Source organism: Buteo buteo, chromosome 12 (genome assembly GCF_964188355.1).
Source record: "Buteo buteo chromosome 12, bButBut1.hap1.1, whole genome shotgun sequence".
Classification (NCBI taxonomy): domain Eukaryota; kingdom Metazoa; phylum Chordata; class Aves; order Accipitriformes; family Accipitridae; genus Buteo; species Buteo buteo.
Genome location: NC_134182.1, coordinates 35,148,309 through 35,159,519, shown reverse-complemented (window position 1 = coordinate 35,159,519; position 11,211 = coordinate 35,148,309). Strand labels below are relative to the sequence as shown.

At 39.2% G+C, this 11,211-nt stretch overlaps 1 protein-coding gene across 2 annotated transcripts in view; it reads left to right on the top strand.

Annotated features, from left to right (window-relative positions):
- The first annotated feature begins 103 nt into the window (after positions 1–103).
- TTC13 (tetratricopeptide repeat domain 13) overlaps positions 104–11,211 on the top strand; it is a 42,729-nt gene continuing 31,621 nt past the window's right edge. For both annotated transcript variants that reach the window (XM_075043314.1, XM_075043313.1), the window contains exons 1-4: positions 104–331; positions 3,777–3,871; positions 6,822–6,897; positions 9,753–9,823. In XM_075043314.1, the coding sequence (XP_074899415.1) occupies positions 112–331; positions 3,777–3,871; positions 6,822–6,897; positions 9,753–9,823 (462 nt within the window). In that variant the 5' untranslated portion in view covers positions 104–111. The remainder of the gene's footprint in view (positions 332–3,776; positions 3,872–6,821; positions 6,898–9,752; positions 9,824–11,211) is intronic.

Here is an 11,211-nt window from a genome sequence, read left to right as displayed (position 1 = left end):
GGCGCCGGCGCGGAACTCCATATCCCAGGGGGCAGCGCGGCGGCGGCCTCCTCCCCGCCGGTCTCGTGGGTTGGGCCCCCGCTGTCCCTGGCCGAGGCGGAAGCGGTGCGCATGCGCCCTGGGAAGATGGCACCTGCCGGCGGCGCCGGGGACGTGAGGGGTCTGTGGGTGCCGCTGGCCGTCCTGGCCCTGGCCCGGGCCGCGCTGGCCTTGACCGAGCAGTACCCGGCCTTGTCCCTGCTCCAGCAGGAGCTGCACCGGCAGCGCCAGGGCCCGGCGGGGGGCTGCGCCTCGGCGGGGGAGTGGGCAGAGCCGTACTCGGCCGAGTGTGGTGAGTCGGGGCGGCGGGGGGGGGATGAGGAGGCCGTTAAACGAGGGGCTTCTCGGCACCGGGGAGCTCTGAGGCCCCGGGCGTGGTGGTGGTGGTGGGGAGTGCCGGGGCGGGCTCGGCCCCCTCCCTTTCCCTCCCCTCGCCCCGCCGGAGGGCGGCGGGGGCAGAAGAGGAAAGCGCGGCCGGGCCTCGCCTCCCTCTGAGGCGCCGAGGGGAGGGGAGGCGAGGCCGGCCCGGCCCGGGGTCCCAGCAGCGGGAGGGCGGGCGGCTGGGGCTGTACGCGTTGCTGCTGTTAAGCTGACTCATCCCGAGGCATCTTCTGCGAAAGCTGCACCCCCGAGCAGCGTCGTGCCGCCGGGTAGCGCCGAGCAGAGGCTGTCGCTGTGGCAGGGAGCGGAGGCGAAGCGCTCGCCCCTCGAACGGGTCAACCAGAGGGCCTGCAGCGTCACCCGGGAGGATTCCTGTTGTCCCACTCGCCAACAGGCCAAGTCTAGCTGCTGGACTCTGCCTGCTTTTTAATCCCTGCACTTAGTAGTACGCAGGCATGCCAACGGCTTGTGCTTGTATTATTGAGTTGAATATGGCTTCGTTAATTTTCAGCTACGGTTATGCGTGTTTTGCTGGTGAACTGGATGCTTTTGTTTACGAGCACCAAGTTCAGGTAGCAGGCCTTCTGGTCTTTTTCAAGTTAATTGATGGCTTTTAATATGGGCACTGTTAAAACTATTCTTATGTACTTAAATACCTGTTGCATCAGGATCATGTGGCTTAAGTCATCTGTTATGATCTTTGGTCATGAGCACAGTGTGAATGTGCCATACAAAAATGCCAGTCTGAATTATAATGTACATGTAATACAGACGAAGAAAAAGGTTCTATCGATTCAATGCAATATAGGCACCCAGTTAGTTATATGAGAACAACCAATGATGTGTCAGGAGTGCTTAGCAGTCTGCAGGATTCCCCCCCACCCTCCTCTATAAATTCTGTGCTCATATCAACAATTGCTGTGGTCCCTAAGGATATAGCTAGGATATGTAAAAATAGCTAAGATATATATATAGGATATATAAGGATATAGCTAGTGTAATCCACTCAAAATTACAAACTTTCTAGAAATACCTTGTTATGAGTTTACTACATCTGCTTTTTTCTCCCCTCTGTATGTGTGCTTTTGTCATCACAGCTTAAAGGTCTTTGGTTAGTTTTTATCTATATCAGATGTGTTAAGTAGGTATTTTACATCAGCTGCTTTTTTTGTGTGTGTGGTGGCTACAGTAGCTGAGAACCATAGTATGTAAACACTAAATCAGATCGTGAAAGTTATCTCAGCTGACCATTGCTCCAAGTGGTTCAAGCTTAAGCACGAAACCAAAAAGACCTTCACCCAGTGTTGAGATAAAATCTGTATACCATACAAGTTAATAAATGGCAAAACATTTGATTACATCTCTTCTGTTACTAGGACATGAATGATTGACTTGAGAGACTCCTTCAGAGGTGTATTTGGAAGACTAAATTTTGATTTAATGGTGAATTTTGTTTTAAAGAGACCAGTGTAACTGGGATTGATATAAGGAATTCTGCTTTAATCATCAGGTACCTCAGGTGCTTTGCATGCATTGACAATAAGGTAGTCCTTAATTACAGAACAGCATACTTAGCCTGAAATAGCTGTGTACTAGTTCACTCCTTGCTGTTTAAATCCTGTGGCTAAATAAATTGCCAGTTGAAAAATTCCCTTAAGCTCTCAGTCTCTGTTTTAGTACAACTTTCCTAGAAACTGAGAATCTTTTTATCTCGTATAGTTTCTCTTGTAGCCTACTATAAGGTCCAGGTTAATTTCTCTGGTTGGTGTTTCTGCTTTTTCATAAAGTTGTTAATGAGGCAGTGTGGTACAGGTTTGACTATATCTAACTTGCAGACAAAGGCAGATCCATTCTTCCCTATGAGTAAAGCAGTTTGTTGCCCTAAGAACTGCAAGATTGGAAGGGTCTCTTCCCCCCTATAGCTTGTAACAGATAAGCTGTTCGTATTCCTGCCACCTTATTAAAAAAATTCCTTCACTAAATTCTTGCTGTTATGCAGAAAATTATTCTGGAGGTAGGCTGTGCCTGCACCTCTTTGTTTTGGTTTGTGAAGCAAAAATTGCTCAGTGAGTCCACAGTGATGGCTCTGACCTGTCACTGTGTGACAGTGACTATGAACACCAGCACAAAACAAGTAATGTGTTAATAATGCTGCCATAGCACAGGAGGGTTTGGCCAATGTAATAACAAAGGGCAGTGCTGAAACCTCTTACTGGTAACACTTTTCCTAGAAACTATGGGTGGTGAGGACTTTCTGACTTTAAACTTTGACCTTCTGCTTTTCACCACTCTTGCTTCTGTTGTAAAACTTCTTCCACCAGTTATCGTTTATAGCTCAACTTAGTTCCAAGTTTCTTTTTACAGGGAATTATTTTAGATGCTGTTTTGACTTCTCTTTATAAGAAAATGGATTCTTTTTCTCTTTTAGCACTGTACTTGTGGGAAATGGGGAGTTAACTAACTACAACCCTTACGTAATCAGTATATAAGAATAGCACTGCCTATAAAAGTGAATTAGAAACACACGCTGCCCACCTACCTTTCAAACTTGGCATCAAGCTACCTTGAAATATTTCAAGTTAATAGAAGCTTTAAGAACTGAAGATTTAAAAGCTAACAGTTCTGTTGGGATAGCAATTAAAGCACCATATAGGTGAAGTAGTGACTTCTATAGTCTATCAATCTGGGGGGTGTTGTTGATTATTGTTGTTACTTGTTTATTTCTTTCCTTTGTTAAACGTTTTCTCTGATATGCCAACAAGCTGGTTTTGTCTTTTCATAGATTTGAATCAATTTTATACTTTTTGTAATGGCCTTCTTAGTAATATACCTGTGAGGATCTTTATATATGTTCAGTTAATTACAGTTTACTGTTCGGTCTGCTTTTTACATTCTTTATACCTCTGTTTCCTGGACTTCCAGCAGCACCTCTTTCCCTACCTCTGTATGGTCCATTCCATTTAATTTCCTGTCTGGGTCTGGAATGATAACTTTGTCTTTAATTTCTTGGGCCAGAGAATGGAATCATAATGCCAGATGGGGACATGTCTACCCCAGACTTCTCTTATTTGCTTCCAGCTTCCTCCCTTTTTACCCTCCCCTGCTTTTTTTTAGCACCTTTTTTTTTTTCATGTATTTTTAGCCAAAAGCATAAGCAGAAGTAGTGATTAATTGTATAAAAGCAGTTGTGTCAACTATTGCTTCCCTGGCTGTGTGGATATAGTGCTTCGGGCAGAGAGCACTTCTGAAAGTTCTGCCCTGTGGAGTGCCCAATGAGGAAGCTGTTCAGATGAATGTGAGGAAATGCAAGATGTAACTCTTTGAGTTCCTAAAGGTATTTTCTCTCTTTCCCCCAGATTCATCATTTTTGCACTTCCATGAATCGGATTGTGACATAGGAGGGTCTTCATCTTGTGAATCTGTGCTTTCTCTCAACACAGAAAAAATTCTGGTATGCTATCAAGAATATAATGTACAAAACAATTTTTAATAGATTGTTGAAGTTGCAGATCACTTCAGCTGCATAACCAGTTAGAATGAAGTTCAGGCAAATAACTACAAATAGAATCTATTAATCAGTAGGCATAGGTCCCCAAAAGGTTTAAGTATGAATGAGCTCAAGTTGCTCATGAAAGTATGATTTCATAGTACTCCATCATGAGTCTCTAGGGCTATCAGCAGTTTCAACTAATTGAAGCTGATTTTTCCACTGAAGACTAACCTTCACCTGGATTAGTCTACCAATTAATTTTTTTATTTTTAAGGGTGCAGGGGCTATGGCTGAAAAAGGAAAGGTGTGTTAGTTTTTACCCAGATTAACTACCTGAGGATGTTTACCACAAAATGCCTGTAAGAGGAGTGATAACTTGCAATTGCTACAGAAATAACTTTGTGCACAGATGGTAAAGTTAGAGGCTTCAGACCATATGTTGCTAAATGTAATACAGACATGGTATGCGTAGAGTATCCTAACAGAGGAAGAGTATCTCTTGGTAGAGAAACTTAGAGGATTATTTTTGAATTTGGGTTTTCTTGCAACACTATTGTTAACTTACTGATCTTGAACAAATATAATCTTCAGTCTACATCAGAACACAGGTTTGATGTTACTACTTCAGTCCAGTAGTGTCACAGATACTGAAAATTTTCAAGTAATTCCCATGTAAATATACAAAGAAGCCTTGGCAAATTCGTAGGAATTATGGGCTATGGGGGAGCATGGAAACAATATTCTAATTTGAAGCAGCTTCTCCAAAGGTAGCATTTGGAAATAAAACTACTCTACTGCAAATCCACCAAGCCAATTATTTAACTTGAATATTCTCATTAGACATTACTTCATCAGATATTGGTCAGACCTTCTGTCTAGTCTAGTCTAGTGGTACCAGCAATTCTTTCTAATGTATAGTAGTTTGTAAGAAATTTCCCTGTTTAAAAAAAAAAATTTAAAAAAATGTTTTGAAGAGAGCAACAATTCAACCTATTGAGAGCTGCTGCTATGATGAAAATTCTTCTCTCATTTCTTGAAGGCAGAATGACTTGCAATTTTTGCATGTAGAGCTGCAGGATGTCTAACCTATAACTGGATTGAGAATTTGTTGAAGAAGTTATGAATCCCCTTCATCCCCCACCCCAAGAACAAAACACTATTCTGTTATTCTATGATAACAAAACAGATGAGGTAGATGAGGGCGGGGGAAACTGTGTGGTACTTCTCTTGCTGAGTGTCACATGCAGCTCTGTAATTTGTAGGCTATTAATGTAATGCCAGATTGTTTTGGTTGTAGCTTGTTTTCCAATACCCAACATGGAATCTTGCTGTATCTTATCTTTTGTCCACAAAGAAGTGTAGGCCTTTTTTGTAAATCCACCGAGGAAGAGGTTGTACTTTAGTAAAAATGATATTTTTCTAATGTTAAGACAATTATAGAAGAATAATATTTTGCAGAGTTAAATATTGAAGATCCCTTTCTGAAGTAGGTTTTCTGGAAATTACCTGAAAGCCATTGATGATATAAAAAGGTTGTGTTTGCAGATGTGTGATTTGTAAATATATACGGTCTGCAAGGTAGATTTAGTTTTCTAATTGGTATACCTGTTGAACCTTGCTCATTCTTGTGCTTTTTTAATGACTTTTTTCTATGAGGAAAAGAACTTTTCCATTCTGTTACTGTAGGTGCAGCAGTAGGTAGAGTAATAATTCTCAGAACATTATAGTGTCATGCAGAGCTCATACATGATCTCCAATTTCAGCAAAAACAAGGTTTGTAAAATCTGATTTGCTAATAGTTCATACCCTCCAAAATACTCAAGTTTTTAGAGCAGACCAAACTTTCTTCTGATCTCTAAGATTATTAGATGAATAGGGCAGAAACTGTGCAATGGGATTTGGCCAGTTACTTTTGCGCTTTGTAGATTGTTGAAATGTCTGTGTTATGAAAACGAATAATGAGGCTTCTTTTGATTGAACAAGCCAAAAATAGTAGAAGGGAGGAGGATAAAGTGCAGTCCTCTCAGTAGAGAAAATGGAGTTAAATATGATCCTTGACATTTAAGGTGTTTAACTCTCTTCTCTGAAGTTAAAGGTGTACATATGTGCTGTTTAGTTGAAGCAAAAGAGAACTAAGCACCGAGAGAAGTTATTTTTCCCACTTCTTGCTTCCTAAAACAGTTTGGAAGGCCTATTAATTAAATGAGCTTTTTATGTTTTTCTAACAGACTGCTCTGGTAGGCTTACAGCTGTTTATGGAAAATACTTGTGAAAATGAGCTGAGTAGAGTATTTCTGTATTTCTGAGGAGTTGTCTTTGGCAGTTTTGGTTTCTGTAGGCGCATTATTTGGGGAACAGAAATCTTAGATGAGGCTACAATTGGCTGAACAAAGTCTATAACTGTTAGAAAGTTATTGTTAAAAGGACAGCCTTTTTACTTCAGTATGGCACGGTTAAGTTAAACTTGTCTTTATTGCTGGAGGGATACTCTTTTCAGTGTTTTACTCTTCTGTAGTACCCTTTCCTTTGCAGGAGACAAAGGATTAATTAATGGGGGAAAGAGTATAAACTTTCCTATAAAGTTGCATGTGTCTTAGAAAGACTTCCAAAATTTCACGTTGAGCAGGTGTAATATAGAAACATGAGCCACTGGTAAAATGCTGACAATGTCCTTTCATCTGAAAGGTTTGGTTAGCCTTATGTTAGAGAGGGTAACAGCAGCACCTGACTGAAGAGTAATTTTTCTCCCCGTGGAAGACTAGAAATGAATTTGGTTTCAGTTACCTTAGAGCAATCACATTAGCCTTAACTTTTTGATTTAAGGCATTCTCTTAAGGATTTAAGACACAGGTTTTCTATTAAATTCTTTGCTGTTGTTTGCTGAACACTTAAAAAACATGATGTTTTACAGAGTCAAGCGAAGTTGCTTGCAGAGCAAAAACGATTTCCATTTGCTACTGATAATGACAACACAAATGAAGAATTGGGTAAGATGCCTTATATAAGGTTTGTGCAGGTGAATTATGTGCTAATTATTAGCACTGAATGTTTTGAAACTAAACTGATGATTCCTTAGTGATGCATTAATTTTAAAGTGATCCTAATAAGCCTAGAAATACAGTGAGTTTTCTCTGGTCTTACAAAGAAAATATGTATCTCTTTTCCTAAAAATCTTTTCCGCTTTGCTCACTAGAATTCTTTACCACATCTGCTTAAGGAGGTGTTCAAAAAGCATTTTGGTTAAATTCTGTTAAACAGTCTCAGCTACTTCTTGCTTCCCTTTTTCTGTCATTATTGATGACTAAAACTATTCAAACTTTCTGAAAATTTTACCAATGGAGTATGCTTTCTATCAAGCACAGATCTTGGATCTGTCTTCCCCTCTCCACACACTCTTCCCATCAACGCTTATAGGCAGCAGGAAGGCTTTCTGAATTATGTCCTTATACAGGCTGCTACTTGATGTTTTTCCAAAGCCCGCTCAGTGCAGAAAATGGAGGCATTTCAAATAAAGCAACAGGAAATATGTTTCTCAAAGGACCTGAGGCAGGAGTTACTTGCACTGCTTCTCCAAACTGGTATCCTCTGTAGGAAGCAGAGGTATTATGCAAAGAGATTGTTGAGGATGTTTGTCAAGGAAGGCAGCAGACTCTTATATAAGAGCAGAGGGCAACTTTACTCATAAGTTGTCTAATGAAATTAAAACAGTTGAGTAGTTTTTTGTTGACATAATTTCTGCCTCCACAGATTTATCCAGAAAAATTCGGGGGCTTAATCTTTTTTCATATTCCTAGCATACCAAACTATATTTGTAGAATCACTCAGGGAATACTGAACTTCCATCCAGCAGAAAATATTTGGTGCTTTTAGTGTCTGCTCTATAGACTTGGAAGATTATGCTAGAAGGTCCCTATCCTCATGTTTGGCCTGTAGGCTGGCACCTACCCACTTTATTTCAAGTATGTCATGGTGTGAGGAGCCTGGGCCCTTCTTGTTTGTGCGTTACTTTTAACTGTTCTGAGGAAAAGCAGTATGAAATGTATGGGGCATTCTGAAGCAATGTTGGTACCCAAATACTTGGGCTAATGGACCATTGTTAATCTTTAGATTTTTTCATAATAAAGTACTTACTTGTAGTTTTGTAGTGTTTAATTGAAAATGAAAAGATTAATTGAAGAGATAAAATTTAAAAAGAAGCTGATACTGTATCAGCTACTAGCTGCCAATCACTTGCCATAGTTTTACAGACATAGACTATGACCTCCTGTGTTTTGCCAAGAGTTTTGGATAGACAAAATAAACTCATTATCAGCAAGACCATGAGTCTTTATTATCTTGCTTCCTCCACTTTTTTTCCTTAATACTGGCATGGTTGAGTTGATTTTATTTCATGTGCCAACTGTTTTGTGTTCTGGGATTGGAACTGTAAAGATGCTATTAAGAACTGTATAGTCTTGGAGGAGAATGAAACAAGGAAAATTCAAGAGCTCTTCAACCAGTCCTTCACTCTGCCAATTTTCTTTCCTTTTGTGGCAATGCTATGTAACTGTACCAAGTAAAGCTTTTTATGTATTGAGGAAAAAGCTTATATTGCACACAAATACTTCCTTCTGCATAATAGAAATGCTCCAAGAATGAGGCAAGCTCTGGATTAAATACAGTTCTTATTTCTCTTCCATTTAACTTTTTTCCTCCTTTAATGAACAATGCTTAGCAACATTGCCAAAACAATGTGGCTCTGCTGGCATGAAAGATAAGTGTCTGTGTCCTATTAAAAATACCTTTGTTCTAACTGGCTTATTTGTCAGTTCTCATGTTTGAGTAAATAATTAAGCCGATAGGCGCCTCTTCCTTTCTGTTTGGATGATTGCTAAAACCCATTAGAAGTATGGGGAAAGTGAATTCCCACTCTTAGTTCCACTGTCAGCTGTTCATGCAAACTGCCTGGGGAAAAGTGGTACTTTAACTTCCATGGCTCTGGTCTGCAAGATATTTGGGGTTTGTGGGCAGAGTATACAGAGCTTAGTCCAGAGTTAAGAACTGTGGGAGATTAAAACATGCAAAAATGAAACAATCTTGAGATAGTCAGCTGTTAGAACTGAACTTCAGTCATGCAAGCACAACCACAGCTTTTCAGTCTTGTGACTTGACTGTATTTTTATATCCTGTGGAGATTACAGGAACATGTTTCTAAAACAGTCGTCTGTTTCTTTTTCAAACACCTGGCTTCTACTCCAAAGTGAGGGGGTATGCAAGAACTTTAAAGCTTTTCATAATTTTAACATGGGTAAAGATTCTGTAGTTTTTCAATCGCATTTTTTTAAATAATGGAATTGCTTTTAGTTGCGGTTTTTCTAGATACTTCAAATGAAGGAAAACTTACTATGAGCTGGTAAAGTTTAGCAAGATGTGCACAAACAAGTACCATCGGATGTTCTCTAATGGAATTATCAAAGAAAGTTAGCCAGTGTTAGCCAGGCTCACTTACAATGGAGAAAGCATCTAGGGCTACTAAATGGAATCATGATACCTTTCCTGGTCCAAAGTACTTTAGAAGCCAACATGGACCCTTTCCTGAACAGCTTGTAAAAAGGACAGAAAAAACCCCCCAAACAAACCACAAAACTCCAAAGCAATTCTAACGAGCACACTATAAATTGAATAATTAACGAGTGCTAGGTAATGGTTGAGGGAAGTTATTTCAGTGGCAGTTCCGAAATCCTTTGACTAACTAAATCTTCAGTGCAATGTAGGAACTTATTTTACAAGTTAGCTATGTTTAATATGTATTAAGAAAACCAGAATTTTTTCTGTTTTATTTACATTTGTAATGTTTTGTTAGCAATTGCTTACGTGTTGATTGGCAACGGCTTGTATGATGAAGCCATACGACATTTTTCAACAATGCTGCAGGTAAGTTTTCTGTTTGGACCCCTAAAATACCACTTTATGAAATTATCCATTACAACATACGGCTTTAGTAAAACAAAGATTCAGTTAAGGATTTTAAAATGAGAGTATTTTATGAGAGTAATTATTCTATTATTTGTTCATTTGTTTCCATCCAAACATAAGCATACTCAGTATCTTGATTATTTGCTGAGTATTTTTCTCATCTGTAGGAATAAACTTTTTATGGCACTTTGACAAAAAAAAAGGCATCTTCAGAAACCTGACCTGTGCAAAATTGGAGTTTCTTTAATTGCCCTCTTAATGTGTAGGCTGAAGTATTTTAATGTGGATTTTTTGGGCAACAGTTAGCATGTTGCCAGTAACATCAGAAAAAAACCCAACAGAGATCACTTATTGCTAGTGGCAAGTACTGCGTTGCTTTCATGATGATAAATGGTTTTTGTATGTTGGGTTTATTCTTCTTCTTCAGTGGTAAGCATCTGATGAGTTTAATATACAAGTAAAACATAACTAATACTTCAACATATTTTTTTTTTTCTCACCAAAGTAAAGAATTCAGAATCTTCTTCTATGAAGTAGAAGGTAGCCACTTTTAAAATAAACCCAACCCTAACAGTTTAAAAAGCTTCGACTAAAGCTCATTTCCAAATACTGTATTTTTATGGCTAAGAATCTGGGACTACCAGAAGCATGGACCCGCTTTTTAATCTAAATTGGTTGTCATAGACAAATGCAAGCTGAAAGTAATACTGCAAATACTATCATGTATTTTTTTTAACTCAAATGTCATACAGCTTGTACTTAAATTGAGTGAAAGTGTGGCAATTTAATGGAATTATTCCAGGGAATTTATCAGAGGACCAGAATTTTTTTTTGTTGGGGTGGGTTTGTTTGTTTGTATTAGGTGTTTAGTGATCTCTCTTTTATTTGTTTTTAATAGGAGGAATGATTTTTTTTTCTTACCCTAATGAGAGATACATCCAGTAGTTTTTGAAGCAGTATATAATGTTTCCTGCTTTCTCTTTATTAAGAAGGAAACTTAATATAAGTGAAGATAAGCAAGATACAGCAACTGTAGAAAGATAATGTGAGAAGTGTGTATATAATAGAGTACCTTTGCAATGCACACATCTTGGTTGAAATGAATATCATGCTTATTGTATGCCTGAAAGGCTGTAAAGTGGCTATGATTGTTGACTCTGTCTTCTATAAGGCAATTTTAAATACACATAAAGTGAATATTAAAACATTTAACAGAACAAAACAGCCTTGCTTAGCCACTGTATTAAAATTAGGGAAGTTACCTGAAGTTGATGTTGGCAAGTGTACACTTGGAATCAGCTCAAGTCTGGCAAGCTGCCAGCATTGGTGTGCCAGGTATCTGTTTT